A 16,400-nucleotide genomic window follows, 5' to 3' on the forward strand; every position below is an offset into this window, starting at 1 on the left:
AAATGTGAAAATTAACTTGTTTTGGGTATTACTGCTGGCAATAAAATCTGGCAGTAGGAATATTCCATTCTCTTATAGGAATGCACCACATCAACTTTGTTTGGAAACTCGTTTGCCGCAAGAAATTGAACAGACATACTAATGACACTTATGCTATTAACTGAGTTAGATGCTTATTTAACACATTAGGCCAATAGATATAAGGATGACATGACAACAATGCATGATGATATTACTAAGTTAGTATTTATTCTATTCTGAAAACAGTGGTAACTTGCATCTAGTTCTATTTCACATTCTGCACAAACCATAGGTGGGGTAAGCCATTGCACTCTATTACAGGAGTTAAAATTTAATATATCTTTTTATATGATACTATTAAAACTGGGCTTTTCCCTATATAATTAGAACTGTATGGTAACAGCATAGAATATTGAACTGGAAATTTAAATATTCCTTACCTTTCATAAAGTTCCAAGAGCTTTTGATAGACACTGGCCAAGTCTCCTTTTGCATCAGTTTGGTTAGATTTTTCATACAAATTTGCTAAACCCTAAATAAAAGTAAAATGGACCTTTTTAGCTTCTACTTCTGATGCCTGAAAGATCAACTGAATGCATGATGGCAGGCTGTGTGTGTAAATGAATCCCAATACTTTCAGTGGGGTTCAACATAGGTAAAGGGATCTGCCTGACCACGTAGCACTGCAGATTCAGCACATGACATGAAAATGGTAGTTACAAAATAAAAATGCAGCAAGCTTTTTCCTAATTCCATTTCTGAAATTACGAGTAGGGTAGAATATGGACTGAGGCATAAGTTTTTTTATTGTTTTACACTAGGCTATAGAACAATAATAAAACCATGTAAATTGTGAGAAATGGCAGGAAAAAAGTTCCCAGAGCACTAGTTCAATGAAAGGTCAAATTTAACTATCCAGTGATAACTCAGTGTCCAATATCAGGCCTTCTTAGTTGGTTACTATTCTCTCTCTCTCTTTCTCTAGTTTAAAGAAATACAAATATTAAGTTTATAATATACTAACTATTCCCTTTTCTTCTACAGAAGAAAAGAACTGGCCTCCAGCCTGAAGTTCCACCTTGCGCTAAGAGAGCGCAAGTGCCTGTTATAACAGCTTTGTTATAGGATGTTGCATACATATCTTAACGTACATATCTTCAAGAGTGTGCATTACCTATGGTCATAGAAGAAGACAGAAATGTACAAACTGGACTGGATGAGATTGGAAGGTAATGTTATTTGACAACTGCGTTTTATTTGATGCTTTGTCTCCTAAGGAAAAGTTTGTGTTGCAAGAAAAAAACCTCAGAAAGCTCATGAGTGAATAAGAATTTTTTTTTCTGTTTAACTGTTTTACTTTTGTGAAGGTGTGAAACATGTTTGTTCATTTATCAAGAGACACTTGAATATACTTAAATATACTGCAGCCAGATCTGTTCTTGGATTTATTTGCAGACATTTAGTCAGAGTACAGCAATCAAACTTAAGGAGCAAAATCTGGGATGCAATCCCAGATACTCTACACATGGCTATCAGCAAGCCTGAAAGTGACCACTGTTAGTAGGGTTTTGGGACTGTGTGACTGCATGCACTTTGGTATTTCCAGAATCAATTTTTAAATTTGGGACAAAAAAACATTTGCAGGAAATCCTTGAAAACAAAGTCCTGAAATTTAAAGCTGGCTAACCATCCCAGATGATCTAGGACAACCCAAATCAGATTCTTAGCTGCTATACCGTGTTACAGTTTCATTGTCTTCAACAACTTTATGACAATTCTTAACACCCAAAGACTTCTCACACAAGACACTCTCATTGTAACCCTGTCTTGTTCCGATACGATGTACAAAGGTAGTTATTTGATGGGTAAAAAATAAATAAAACTAATGAGATACAAACCTGCCATGCCAGTAACTGGCCTGGTTCAAGTTCAGTAGCTTTCCTGTATGCCCCTTGGGCCTGATCAGGCTGTTCTAACTCTGCAGCTGCCAGGCCAATAAACACCCAGGCATTGTAGTTGTTTTTTTCTTGTTTCAGCACTGCCTACAAATATAAAATATCATGTGAAACTAAGCATACTAAAATGTTTTCCACAACAAATTTGAGTTATCCGCTTTTTTTTGTAGAGAGGAGAGCTACTGATTATTCTAGTCCAGTGCAGAAGGGATAGGGTTCTTCATTTATATTTTGTATACAGATAAAAAATGAGATCTAACAGAACTGCTACTCCCTGAACAGTGGTAATACAAGTGAGGCCACTAATCAAAATGTGTAACTGTTAGCTTTTCTGCTCAAGAATGCTATGTACCTGAAGTGATCTGATACCATAACTAGTCACTCCAGTCTACAGATGGATAGACTTTTGTCATTGACTTTTTTTTAGAATAAATTTAAGCTGTTCCAGGATTAAGTATCTGCAAAAAGAAAACTGCTCACTTGGTCTAAACAAACTAAAACTTCCAACTAATGGAGTCAATGCCAGACTTGACAAATCCATTTTATAAAATAGCAGTAAGAGCTAGTGTTTGACTTATCATCATAACAAAGAATCACTATTCCTACTATCCTATTTCCTTTACATGAAGGAAAGGAAGGAGGATCAACCACAAGGACTTCATCTGAAATCCTACAACAAATAACTTGCTGTGACTGGTGTTAGGATGTAGGTTAGACCACAAATCAGCCCTCTATCCTTCCCTAATGCCATTCTGATCTTGTTCCCCAGCCTGATCTGCTGTTCTGCTTCCTTCCCTTCCCCATCTGTCACTCTGCTTTCTTCCCTAACTGCTGCTGTGCTACTTGTTCCCTCCCTGTTGTGTCACACAGAGGCTTCCTGATGCCATCTGTGGCACATGTGCCAAGGGTTGGACCATGGGTTACACCAGGAGTCTCAAATTCATCTGGGCTGACAGAGCCAGTCAGTGGACTGGATCCAGCCCATATTCTCCTTCCCCTTCCCTAGCAGACCTGATCTGGCAGCTGCACCAGCTGGTTTGGGACCTGCACTGCATTTGGCACAGACCCCAGAGTCTGGAACAGGTGGCAGCTGTGCTGCATACGGCACCCATTCTGGGACATGTGCTACACTTGCCTGCCCTGACAGATCTGGGACTGCACTGCATACAGTGCCTGCTCCAGCTAGTCTAGAACCTACACGGCATGCAGCATGGGTCCTGGACCAGACAAAGCAGGTGCTGTGTGTAGTGCATGTGGCGAAGCAGATGCAGTCCAGCTGGGGTGGCCACCATGTACAGCACAGCCAGACTGTACCCCACACAGTGCCTGTTCCAGCCGCTCCATGATCTGCACTGCAGGTGCCACAGATCCAAGACTGACTGGAGCAGCCACTGGATTAGGTATGCTGAAGTGGGGGGAGTTAAGCGAGAAGGTCTGTGGGCCTGATGTGTGACAAGCCATGCCCTGTGTGGGTCTGATCAGATTCAGCAGCACTACCGTGCTAGGTGGCATGTTTCTGCAAGCCAGTTTCAGCCCACAGACTACGTTTGATGCCCATCTACGTGAGGATGCTTAAGAAAATTAAGATGTTCTAATGTCACTTTACTTCTGAAGGACAGAAGCTAACTTGGGGTTTAACTTACGTGAAATGACTTCATGCCTATCATGGATTCAGCTTAATTTTCCTAAACATGACTGTACAGGCTAGCCCTTAATGTGCACTCTACACTTTCTGCAGCAGCGTACAAACCTGACAGAAGGACATAAGTTGTGGTTTTTATATTTGCATAACTTTTTTTTTTTTTTCTTACAAGTGAAAATTAATTACCTTGCAGTGCTTTAAAGCTTCTTTATATTCTTTATTCCTAATCGCTTCTCTGGCACTCTTCAGTGCTGTCTTTACCTCCTTATTGGACATTCTGATGGCTGAAGTCAAAAGCAGAAAACTTAAGGTTTTTGTTTATGAAAAGATCCTTCTAGCACATGCTCTTAATAAAATATCCCTTCATAAAATAAATTATTTTTCAAGTGTTAAATTTGCATAGCAAACATTGTAATATTATAAAAACCTTAGTCTGTCTGTCCATAACACTTCATTCGCACTCTGACTGGGTGTCTCAGCAGCCAATCTGAGTGTTCTGCAGACAGAGACAGATGGTGGAGGCTTGCCATGACAGCAGGGACTGAGGAGCTGGGGGGCAGCAGTGCTGGCCTCACTCCCAGCCCTGCTCCTTGGAGGCAGAGAGGGACGGCAGGGACCAGAGCGCTGCCATGATGGAGGGGATGGAGCAGGGGGAAGGCCAGCGCTGCTGGTCTTGCACATCCAGCCCTGCTCCTTGGAGGTGGTGGCAGTTCAAGGTGCTGGCAGCACAGTGCTGGCCTTGCCCCCCCACACGGCAGAGCAAAGCCATGACAGTGAGGACTGAGGGGCCTAAAGTGGGGCCCCTCTCCAACAACAGCTGGTGGGGAGGGGGCAGTAGTGGGGAGAAAGAGGAGAGAAAGGGAGGGACTGCCGCCAGCTGCATGCAAGCTTCCCCCCAGCTGTTCCTGGGAGGTGGTGGCAGCAGCACAGGGTTGAACAGCGGGGGACGGGACATGCAGCAGCAGAGGGGAACCAGACTTCACATGATGGAGGGCAGGGGGAGCGGGGGGCATGAGCCTGGACCTGAAGTGGCAGGCAGGGAAGAGAGGGAGCAGGCCTGGACCCAATGCAGTGGGAGGGGGAAGGAGGGGAAGCCAGACTCAGACCAAGGCAGGTGAGGCAGCATGTATGATTTGCGAGATCTTTATGTATAGGGACCTACCAAATTCATGATTTCACATGCAATCCCAGATTTTGCAGAATCTGTGACATCTGCAGGGTGGTGGGGAAATTTATGGCAGGGCTTTGGGGAGCATCTATTCACCAAGGTCCCCAAGAGGAGAACAAGAAATAATGTGCACAAGCTAACTAAAGATTGCTTCAGGCTAGATATAAGGAAAAACTTCTTTATAAGTTGAGTGCCAAAGGTTTGAGACAGGCTCCCCACAGAGTCATCCACCCTGACATTCTTCAAAAAACATCTTGACATCCATCTTGCTGGGGTCACCTGATTCTAGCCATCTTTCCTGTCCAAGTGCAGGGGGGAGCTGGACTCAATGATCTGTAAAATCCCCTCTAGCCCCTAACAAATATGAAACTATGAAAAGAAAATGCTGGCTCCTCACAGGGAGCCAGCAGTCCTCAGTGCACTGTGGCAGCCCGGTGGGGCATAGAGTGGGGCTGCCTGCTGGAAGAGCTGTGGGCAAAACAGCAGCTGCTCTTGCCTCTCACTGCTGACTGGCAGTTAGGACTTCTTGTCATTTGGCCCTGCCCCTCCATCAATCAAAGGGGTGGGGCTGCTTGACAAGAAGCCCTTGTAACCAATCAGTGGTGAGGAGCAAGGCCTCTGGGACCCCTCAGCCAAAATTACAGTGGGGGCCCACTGCACTCTACCCATGAAATAACTTCCCAGGCCCATGTTCTGCCCCTGAAATCAGGGGAGCAGCTCCTGCAAGTTATGCAGGTCTGTGACAGAGCTACAAGGCCCTAAGCCAGGAAGCAATTCTTGAAGAGAGAGATTTCTCTTCTGCTTGGACAGTTCAACTGCATTTTTTTCCGAAAACACTGATGTCAAACACCATAAACATTGAGAACCTACCATTTCTCTGTTCAAATTGTATTAATGAAAACAATTTCCCACCTCGCATACAAAGCTCCCTGTGCATTTGACCTCCTGTAGTCACTCAGGACATAAAAACAGGGACATCCAGAGTGTCACAAGGCGAACACTTCAAAGTAGTGGCAGCTCCCGCGTTCCAGGTGTACAAGTTGGGAATGACACAAGTGTAGCAAAAACCACTCCGACTTCATCCAAGCTTAAAGCTGATGCTGCTTTGTTTATGCTTGTGTCAGTTGCAGTTTGTCTGCATTGAACAACTGGAACGTAAGAGCCACTGCCTTTTTGTAACCTCAGACGGGGGATGGTCTCTCCACGCTCTCAGGCTATTGACAGGCATAACATTAAACTGTTTTAAACAGAAAAGGGAGATTAACGTGCTGTTCAGGAACAGCAGTTACTTCTTCCTGTTGGACAGCTACTTGGCCTCTGCACTGGGTGCAGTGAGCTGTGTTGCTGTACCTTAACACAGGGCTGAAATTAGGAGGGTTTTGCTCTGCTTGTACCAGTCCAGGCACCGGCGGATGTCACTTACCTTACAACATCTTGCGCCAGAACTGCGGCGACAGTGCTGAGGCCCTAGGACAACCCCAATCACGCTGTGCGGCACTGCTGGGGGAACAAAACCGTTACAGAAAAGATCTGACTGGAAAATGGACCTGGGTTTTCCTTCCCGTCTACTTCCCCTATAGTCATAGGTTTCAGCAAACAGGGTTTTGGCTTAATTGCTCCTTTCCCCTCAGGCTCAGAGCCGAGGCTTCCTCTGCCGCTCCCCACGAGCGCAAAGATGCCAGGTGCTTTGTGGGGGGGCGGTGGGGTGCATCTTGGTGCTACCGGTGACCCGGGGCAGAGAGCTGGTCGGGCCATCACACCCGCTCCACCCAGGCGTCCTCCTCTCAGCAGCCCGGAGGGGGGTTTGCCCGGGCGGGCGGCATCTCCTGTGCCCTCGTCTCATCCCCTCCCCTCCGAGCAGCACCCGCACCCCTTCCCAAACTTCACCTCCCCCCGCCTCTGCCGCCGCCGCCCCGCTCCTGGCTTGGCAGCAGCGCGCAGGCGCACTGGCGCGTCCTCCTCCTGCCACGTGACGACAGCCGAAGCGCTCCGGAGGCCACCATCTTGATGCTACCGGAGCCTGCGGCCTGCCGCTACGCGCGATTCGCCCCGCCCCCCGGCATGGTGGAAGCAGTACTTCCCTCGGCCGGGGAGCACTATGGGAGCTGCAGTTCTTTGCTACGCTTCGCCGGGAGCTGTAGTTTGGAGGGGGGCGGGACGGTCTAGCGTGACGTACCCTACACCCCGGCGGCAACCTGAGTATGGGCGCGATGCGCCAGCTTGTGCGGGCGCTGCTCCTTCTCACCGCCGCCTGGGCTGGGGCTGGGCCAGGGGTGCGGGCGCGGCCTGTGGGCCGCAGGGCCCCCCGCGCCGGGGCCGTCCGGGGGCCGTACAGTGTCGTCATGGTGACGAGCGACTCCTTCGTAAGTGCGGGGAGCATCGGCTGTTGGGGCTCCCGCTCCCCGCACGTCTCGGTCTCGGCCTCGGCCTCCTCCTCCGCCCCCTCCCCCTACTGAGGGTCTGGGCGTTGGGGGGCGCCCCGAGCAGCTCGAGCTGCTTCCCCATCTCCCCTGGCTGCAGTGGCTGGCACTGGCGGGAGCTTCGCTTCGCGCATGTCGGGCCGGGCCCGGGGGTTGAGTGCTTGCAGCCGGGGCTGTGCGCGCCCCATGCGCACACGGGGCTGGGCTGGGTTGGCCTCGGACACAGCTGCTTGCTGCTGCCTCTCATGTCTTCCTTTTTTCCGTGCAGTAGCTGGCATTAATGGGGGGCGCCTGGTGCCTCCCTGGCTTGTGCTGCCAGGCAGTTGCTTTAGCTGTACTAGTCACCGAGAAGCAGGACTGGAAGTGATTTCCCGAGGTGATCTAGTCAACCCCGGCTGAGGCAGGATCCCTCAGGCAGGCACCTGATGTGCTGCTGCCAGTCTGCCCCTCCACCTGCCTGAGGCCTGTTGCTCTCTGTCTCTCTATACTTATTGTTTTGGTGCTAGTGATGGTACTTTATAGCTCTCCTCCTGTGAAGTGTGAAAGGTCCTGGTGACACCTTTTTAGCCCAGGCCCTTACCTGGACCCACTCACCTCTACAGCGTTGCTGTGGGGATAACGTTTGTAACCCATCCTTTTGATTGCATCAAGACCTAGCTTTGGGTTCTGCCCCTGACTCCCCTTTCTCTGCTGCATCAAACGCCAGCAGCTTGCAGGCAGCCTGTCCTTCCCTGCCTGTTACATGGCATCTGTCAGCTCTTGAGCTTGTCCTCCTGCTTCTGAGCTGTCCCTGATGCCAGCTTTACCAACCCATTGACAGAATTTTCAAACTTTTCAAACAGTCACTTATCTGCTTTCTCCCAGGCTGCTTCTCACCCCGGGGGTTGGGGAATGACACACACCTCCACAACCGCAGCAAAGCTAACATGTTCTCTGTTGAATCCCATTTTAAAATTCTCTACTGCTGTGCTTGTGGCTATGGCAGTTAACACTTTCAAGCTGATCAGCGTGGTCTCATTGTTTCTTTGCCTCCCTTTTGGTTACTATATCCATGTGTTATCTCCTGTCTTGTACTGAGATTGTACACTTTTTGGCACCAATAACCATATTGTATCTGTATAGTGTCTAGCATAATGGAGTCTTGCTCCAGGACCAGTGCTCCTAGGTATAGTACTATGATGAAACAAATACCAGTAATAAATTCTTAGGCTTTGGTTCTATTTGTTCTCTAATTTCCTCCTAGGGGACTGTAGTAGTCTGCTGCAGAGTTACTCCAGTATAGTTTAGATCAGTATTTGGCCCCATGTATTTGACAGGCTTCATAGCGTGGCACAAATACTGAATGCCCATAAAGCAAAGGAAGATTTTCTTTCTTGAAACTACTGAAAAGCCAAAGGCAGAAAAAAATATGACCGTTTCTGTGTGTGTACTGCATATTGTAAAATACAACATTAACATCTATGTTTAACATTGTATTAAGTTCCTTTTTTCCGTTAAACAAAAGCTTGTTTCAAAAGTATCAAGAGTCGGATTTTTACCATTCATTTATCTTACATATTAACACTTAAGTTCTTTTGATATTCTTCTTTATATCTGTTTGATTTTTTTTCTTCCCCTAGAGCCTTGGATGTTTTCTTGTCTTTTTAAGAGCTCTTCACTGTGACTCATGCTAGGGAATTTTGTGTCTATTTTAAACACATTATTTTAAAGAAGTTATCTTGTAGAGGCTAAAAAGTCTTTAGTTTTGCACACGTTGAGACCTGACTAGTCAAACAAAAACAAGGTCAGATCCTAGCAAAAAGAAACCCTAACATTTTTGTACATGTGCTACTTGAAATCTATTGCAGAAAGTCAGGCATATTCTGAACTGGATTCAAGGTGGAAGCTCTGCAGTGAAATTGTGTGAGAGTGAGTTTTAGGGATAATAATGTTTGTCTTATTCTAATAAAGATTCTCATGCAGTGTTAAAAAGAAAGCAACTGATTCTTGCATTCTTTATCCTTGTCACATGACGTACGCTCTGTGGGCATCTTAGACTAGAGGTGTATTTGGCAAATAGCTATATCTATATACCTAGCATGTTCAGTAGTGTTCAACTTTGTACTTCTCAACTGCTGTTAGTGCTTTGTGGCAGGGTCAGCTTTATGGTTGCAGCAACAAAGACAGCTGGAAAGAGATGAAATTGCACTGATGAAATTAACAGCAATTAGTCAACTTTCCGACTGCTAACAAGCAGGCCCCCATTTGAGGGTTTTTTAGTAGCAGCCAGGAATTGACTAACAGCTGATTAACTGAGTCTGCTCTGCAGTGAGGTGTGAACAGCTGAGCATAGGCTGCTTTTTCATGAATTTGCCAGCATAGGTAATATAGCTTAAGCAATTTTTTAACCTTGAACTCAATAGGAAATGTTTTTTGCTGTGTGCACAGTTTTTAAATAATGGCCCTGTTAGCTTTGAATGTATTAAGTTTATGATGCGGTAGGCAAAAAGTCAAACCATTCACTGAAGCATTCTCATTTTAAATAGAATATTTTGTGTGGGTCTTGTTTTGTGGCTTAGGGGTTTGTATACTGAGCTTCTGGCCAAAAGGTTGAGTGCCCAAGGTTGGGTGTGGACCCAGAGGCTCAGCTGGGAAGCAGGTCCCTGGTAAGCATGAAGAAGATGTTTGACAGAACAAGGAGCAACAGTCTCAAGTTGCAGCACAAAAAGTTTAGTTTAGATACTAGGAAGAATTTTCTCACTAAGAGGGTAGTAAAACACTGGAACAGGTTACCCAGAGAGGTAGTGGAAGCTTCATCCTTGGAGGTTTTCAAGACTTGGATAGACAAGGCTTTGGCTGGGATGATAGAGTTGGGGCTGGTCCTTCTTTGGGCAGGGGACTAGATGACCTGAGGTCCCTTCCAGCCCTAACTTCTATGATTCTATGAGGTTAGGTGAAAAACTTTCTAATGAGAGCCAGCGCACCATGATTTAATCTCATGTTCTACAAACATAGGCGTCAGTCCTCAAGTATACTTGAGTAACTTTACTCTTGTGAGTTAAGTGGAATTCTTTGTATTCCTCAGGTTACTTTCACGTGGTTGTGAAAATGTAGGTTCACAACTGCGGAGTAAAGTGCAGTCTTTTCATCTAAGAGTTTGAGGTCTAATTTAAGGCATGATGAATCAAGAGAGCTTAAGAACTAAAGGGAAAGAGAAGAGCAGTAGTAAAAAGAGAGTATGGTTACCTAGACTACATATGTGAACAATTAGCTTGTTTTAAGTTGCTTGTAGTTGAAGGAAAGGTTGTTTTAAAAATATAACAAGTAGTAATGATAAAAGCATCAGTTGGAGAAACTGGCAAAATGAAGGGCTCTTGAAACCTTTCAAAAGTCTGTATTAGAGGCCACAGTATCTTATACTGCAAGTTGGAAAGCAGTTTACTTTGACTGGGAGTAGGGAGTGAGGAGTGGGTGAGAGGAAGATGCACACAAGTAAGATTAAGCACGTGCCAGTAATAAGCCAAAAAAAGCTAACCTTTCCTTCTTGTGTTTGGGGGGGGGGGGTGTTCCCCTTTTATGCTGCAGCAGTAGTGATGGAATAATTTCAGCCTATGACTTCACAAAATATTTTTATACCTAGGTTACACTTAGGTTATGGCGCACAGTGCTACTGAATTTGCTTAGTTACATCACCTTATTTCCTGAAAAGAAAAGCATGTTCAAAATACTACTAAATTTGATACACAAATCTTTCTTACTGGTAGCTCTCTTATCCATAATGGAGGAAACAAAGATCTAATTCAGTTCCGAGGAAAAACCTTGTACTAAGGATTTTTTCTGGATAGTTAACTAGATTAAAAGTTTAACTTGGCCTTTGACATAACTAGCAAAAGATCCTAGGAGTTTGGTTAACAACAGAATGTTATCAAGACCTTATTCTAGTAAGTTTGCTAGCCGCTGTAAATATTTAAAATAGCATAGGCAAATCATGTCATGGTAGGTCATAGGAGGAGAAGCAATCTCTGTGATAATCGGAGCCTGGAACAGTGGTTCTCAACCTTTTAAGGCTCAAAGTACCTGTTGATAAGATTTACGGCATCCCTCAGAAAATACTGGCTCTTAGTTTCCACTCATTTTTTGACTACAGAAAAATACTAGAGAAATGTTTCTGTTGCAAAGAACTCAGACCACAACAGGTCAGACTGTTTGTTTTAAAACTGCGGATTCCTATTTGAAACCTGTTTTTTTCCCTGTAAACTACATTTGCGCACCTAACATTGCATGGCACACCATGGTACCATTGACAGGATCCCAAGATACCCCAGGGTGCCACAGCACCCTGATTGGGAATCACTAGCTTGAACTGTTGATACCAAGATCTTAACTGAATCTGAGAGTGGAAAGAGAGCTATTTTAGCATGCACAGCTTCAGGTTTTTCTCATTTTCTTTTATTTGATGGGTGGTCTAGCTCAGGAGTGTCAAATGCATTGGGCACCACAGGTCAGATCCAGACTGTAGGTCAGATTATCTGTACGCAATGGTAACTGCTGGGGCTGGGGCTGGTGTTTTAGCACAGTTTTGGATCCCAGGGAGTTAATGCTCTTGCCACTTGCCGTCTTTTCCTCTCTCCTTGATTTTAGTTGCCAGAGGCAAGTAAAATCCCCAATTTTGGCCTGGGTAACAGTGTGGTATTGGGGAGCCTAGTGGCTTCAGTTCCTGAGCTGCACCAAAACAGCTGAAATTTTAACACTACTGCAACAGGGGCTCCAGAAGTTGCAGCAACAAAAGTCCTGCAGGATGAATTTGGCCTGTGGAAGTAAAACCTCAAGAAGACCTGTGGGCTGCAGCAGGCCATATCTGACCTTTGGGTTGTATATTTGACACCCTTGGTCTAGTTCATGTTGGAGCAACTGGAGTTTCCTTATGGCTTTTACTTTCATCCTGGGTTATTGGAAAGCAGCATCCCAGCAGTCGGGTCTATATTACATAATTCTCAAGAATGGTGAATACCCCAGACTAATCATCATCTTGACTCCTGGAGGGAAGACTGTCAACTATTAAAGGCAATTTGAATTCCTAAACAACTAAGCATGTTACTTACCCAGGTTTAGTTGCTGTCAATGTTCTTCCAAGTACTTGTCTCATTCAGGTAATGGGCAAGGTAGATGATGATACTGTTTTGCCTTCAGTTGAATCACTTGTAAAGCTGAGTCTTGTTTACAGATGGCAAAGTCATGAAGTCCAATTAATAGCATGTTCTGTGCCAAGGGATAAATATATACCATGTATAAGATGAGGAAAAATATTAACTGTGCAGTTCTTCCAAGGCAAGAGCCTCAAGTTGTGGTCCCTTGTCATAATCCTCTGGGATCAGCCTGGGAAGAACTGAGCCCAGTTCACTCCAACCACCAGTACCATGCCACTCAGCCATGCCTTGTTACCATTCACACGATCCTGACAGTTTATATGTTCTAACAGTTTATGTTCATGACTAGGAGAGATCATTTGCCAATGTAGCAATGTTCCATACCACTTCCTAATCTGAAACCTTTCTTGAGATAAAGATGATTGCAAATCATCCTATGATTTGGGAGAAATACTTCAGAGGCTGTTGGAGATGGCTCCTCAGTCAGCCTGTCCAACTGGAAGACTAGACACAGGTAGTTGGTGAAATCATGTATCAGAGGTTTTCAAAATAAATTGTGAAAGGGGCTTTTTTAAGTGCAAGGTTTCATAGAATCATAAGAGAAGTAGGACTGGAAAGGACCATCTACCCCCACTCCCCAACCTGAGGCAGGATATTCCCAATCCAAGCCATCTTAAACAATCCATATTCTGAACTTTAAATAAGACTCTAGTCAGCCCTGACACAACACAGACATAACACCTTGGGCCTGCCACAGGTAAAGCAGGGGAATCTTGACAACCACCATCCTGCTTCTATAAAAGTTTGTCAATATATGCTTGGGAGATCCCAAGCAGAGGGCCATATCCCCTGCTACAGAGGAAGGTAAAAATCTACACAGTCTGTACCAATCTGACTGTGGGGTAAAATTCCTTCCTGACCCCAAATATGAGATTGGTTTGATTCTGGGCAGAGGGACAATTCCCACTGACAAGCCAGAAACCTCCAGCTTTGGTTCTAGCAGGAATACTGGCACACCCTATTCAAATTCCTAGCCTTGGCTGTAGCCAGCACCCAATGGCTCTGGGGAGGCTTAAAAACACCCTGACACATGTAGCAGAAAGTGTGTGTGTGGGGGCAACCTAATTCATTTCTGACCAGCAGCTGTTCATCCGCTTTTTAAACACCTCCAGTGATGGAGAGTCCACAACTTACTTAGGTAATCTATTCCATTGCCTTGGTTTCTTTTCCTGATATCCAATCTGAACTTACTTTGTTTGCAGCTTGAAGTCACTGGTTCATGTTCTTCTCTCTGCAGCAATAGAGGAAAGGTGCTTTCCCTTTTTTCTTATAGTAGCTCTTCAGGTATTTGAAGACTGCTATCATGTCTGCTCTTAAGTGCCTCTTCCATACGCTGAATATGCCTAGCTCCTTCAGCCTCTATTTGTATTACTTGCATTTTAAGCCCTTTGTCTTTGTTGCCTACATGGACTCTAACTTCTCCAAATCCTTTTTAAAATGTGGAGCCCAGAATTGTACAAACATTTCAGATGAGGCCTAACCAGTGCCAAGTAGAGAAACATTATTACTTCCAATGTCTTTCACCTAATGCTTCTGTTAATTAGTTTGATGACCGTATAAGTGCAGATTTTTATCCTACTGTGGTTGCAATGAGGATTTCATTATTCATCTAATCTACAAGATCAGAATTGTATATATTTCTTGGACATCCAAAATATGTTTGATGTTTGTTTCATTACATCTAGAATATTAAATTTGCCTTATTCTGTAGCTTTGTCTCATCATCTTAAAATCTGTATTTCTAATAACTAAAGAAAATGTTTTTATTTATTTTAATATTTGAACTCATCTCTTTGACTGCAGGATGGAAGGCTGACGTTTTATCCAGGCAGTCTCACTGTGACTTTGCCTTTTGTAAATCTCATGAAAAAACATGGCACACTCTTTCTCAATGCTTATACCAATTCTCCAATTTGTTGTCCCTCCCGGGCAGGTAAGACCATATTAAAATCCTATTAAAAATAATAAGTACCTGAGTAGAATCAATTTAAATATGCATTTTGTTTGGGCAAACCTTAGAAGGTTTGATTAGGTTAAGCCCCACACTTCTAGTGCATATCTGAATTTTGCCTGGTCTTTTGAAGATTTATCCATTTCTCTTTCTCGCTTTTCTGCCTCTCAGACCTGATGAAGAATGTCTTGCATTTGAAAGCTTGTCTAACTCTATTCCAACTATGTAGTTGGTCCAATAAAAGATATCAACCAAAGAAATCTCTGTCTTATGCTGTTTCTTCCAACCTGCATTCCTCCTTACTTCTACCTAGGCAAATGCATTCTTGGTAACGTCTTACATACACCGTGATTCAGAAGGATCAACGGTTGCTACTACTACTACTATTCCTGAGATTGCAAATCTCATTCAGAGTTAAGTACATCTGAGGATATTTAAGAATATAGTGGCCCTGGCGATTTGCTGTTGTGACACAGCCTTTTGGGGTGAAATGTTTTGCTGTGCCTTGAGTTACCAAATTTCCGAAACATCTGTTCTGAAAAAATAGCCTGTATTTGAAGTAGGCGTTATTATTTAAACACGTTAGATTAATTTTCAGCTTTTTCTGTTGTTTCAGACAAATGCAATCAATGCTTCATGTGTTTTCTAAAATAGGGGTGGCAAACCTATGGCATATGTGCTACGAGTGGCATGGGCAGCCTCTGTGTGTGGCACACAACAGATGGGGATGGAATAGGCAGCACAGTGGCATATAGGGCAGGAAGCAGAAAGCAGGAGCTGACTGGGGAGGGGAGGAGGATTAAAGTGGTACATGGGGTGGGTGTGGGCCTAAAAGGTTGGCTCCACTGCTCTAAGAACATACCCTGTAGTATACAGCATTTGATAGAAAATTATGCTTCTAAATCAAAATCCTGATTCCAATACATTTTTAGCCATTATGGTTGTAAATAAAACTTTCTAGCTATGAACTAAGTGTAACTAGTTCAGTGATCTCTTGCTAAATCTTCAGAAGAGTGGTGTAATGGAGCCTATGGCTCCTGATACTCATAGAGGGAACAATAGGGGCAAACTGCCCTGGCAGACAAAGAGGGGACTAGCTGTAAAGAGAGAGACAGCCAGAGCCCAGGAATGGAGAGCACCTATTGTGCTAGTTGTACAGCAATAGTAGAGTAATCAGTGTTAGCAGCAAGAAGCCTACTGCAGTGCTAGTGGTACTAGTCTTGTGTATGAGACACAGCAAGGATACAACTGCTAGATTACCCTGAAAGCCAGTAAGCAAAGCTAGTTAGAAGATACCTGTAGACACCCCAGGAAGTCACATGACCAGAAAGAAGCAGGGCTCCGGTGGAATATAAGCCTGGGCCAGAGCCTGCACAGTCAGGCTGTCCCTGGAGGCTGAAGAGGGAGCTCTACAGGAAGATGGCTGCTGATGAGAGATTGAGATCCTGCTATCCCTGAGAGATATCAATGAGAATCTGAGGGCTGGCAGGGGATTAGATTCAGTATGGATGGGGATTTCAGAAGATAGCCAGTATGCTCAGAGAATTAAGTTACAGCCAGTACACTTACGTTTTGGTTTGGATTTTAACCAGTAGACTGGCTTTGGGACTATATGGGAGGTCAGGAGATCCTAGTAGTGCCAGCATGGCACAGGAGGCTTGTGTCTGCCAGGGCAAGCTGTAGTACAGTGCCTGTGGAGGGCAGAGCCAGGGCCAGGGGCCCACAGCAGCAGAGATGGGGCCAGAGAGAGACCCTGGTGCCCAGAGAGGGCCAGAGAGTGGGGCTAGGGCCCACTGAACTGTTTGATTGTTACAACTGCAAGGCATGAGCATGGCTACAGGGTAAATTGGAGGCAGTGATTAGCACATAAGGCAATGGGTGCCCTTCAGGACCACGTGTAGGCCAAGAGGGCCCACCAGAGAAGGAGACGCCTTGTTGGACCTGGTGCTGGCCACGGGTGATGACCTGGTGATGGGGCTGCGGGTGATGGGCCACCTGGGAGACAGTGATCATCGCTTGCTGGAATTCACCATCCAGCGTAAGGTGGCAAAGGGCTG

General features: G+C 45.0%; 2 protein-coding genes across 3 annotated transcripts in view; one reads left to right on the forward strand and one right to left on the reverse strand.

The window, feature by feature from the left end:
* TTC37 (tetratricopeptide repeat domain 37) overlaps positions 1-6,306 on the reverse strand; it is a 76,052-nt gene extending 69,746 nt beyond the window's left edge. Inside the window, exons 1-4 of the mRNA XM_019532390.1 lie at positions 6,210-6,306; positions 3,805-3,902; positions 1,920-2,063; positions 462-553 (exon numbers count right to left, since the gene is read on the reverse strand). Of these exons, the coding sequence (XP_019387935.1) occupies positions 462-553; positions 1,920-2,063; positions 3,805-3,894 (326 nt within the window). The 5' untranslated portion in view covers positions 3,895-3,902; positions 6,210-6,306. The remainder of the gene's footprint in view (positions 1-461; positions 554-1,919; positions 2,064-3,804; positions 3,903-6,209) is intronic.
* Positions 6,307-6,987: 681 nt separating this feature from the next.
* ARSK (arylsulfatase family member K) overlaps positions 6,988-16,400 on the forward strand; it is a 43,864-nt gene continuing 34,451 nt past the window's right edge. For both annotated transcript variants that reach the window (XM_019532391.1, XM_019532392.1), the window contains exons 1-2: positions 6,988-7,149; positions 14,196-14,325. In XM_019532391.1, the coding sequence (XP_019387936.1) occupies positions 6,988-7,149; positions 14,196-14,325 (292 nt within the window). The remainder of the gene's footprint in view (positions 7,150-14,195; positions 14,326-16,400) is intronic.

The sequence above is a fragment of the Crocodylus porosus genome, unplaced genomic scaffold (genome assembly GCF_001723895.1).
Source record: "Crocodylus porosus isolate Cpor-Errol unplaced genomic scaffold, CroPor_comp1, whole genome shotgun sequence".
Taxonomy (NCBI): Eukaryota; Metazoa; Chordata; order Crocodylia; family Crocodylidae; genus Crocodylus; species Crocodylus porosus.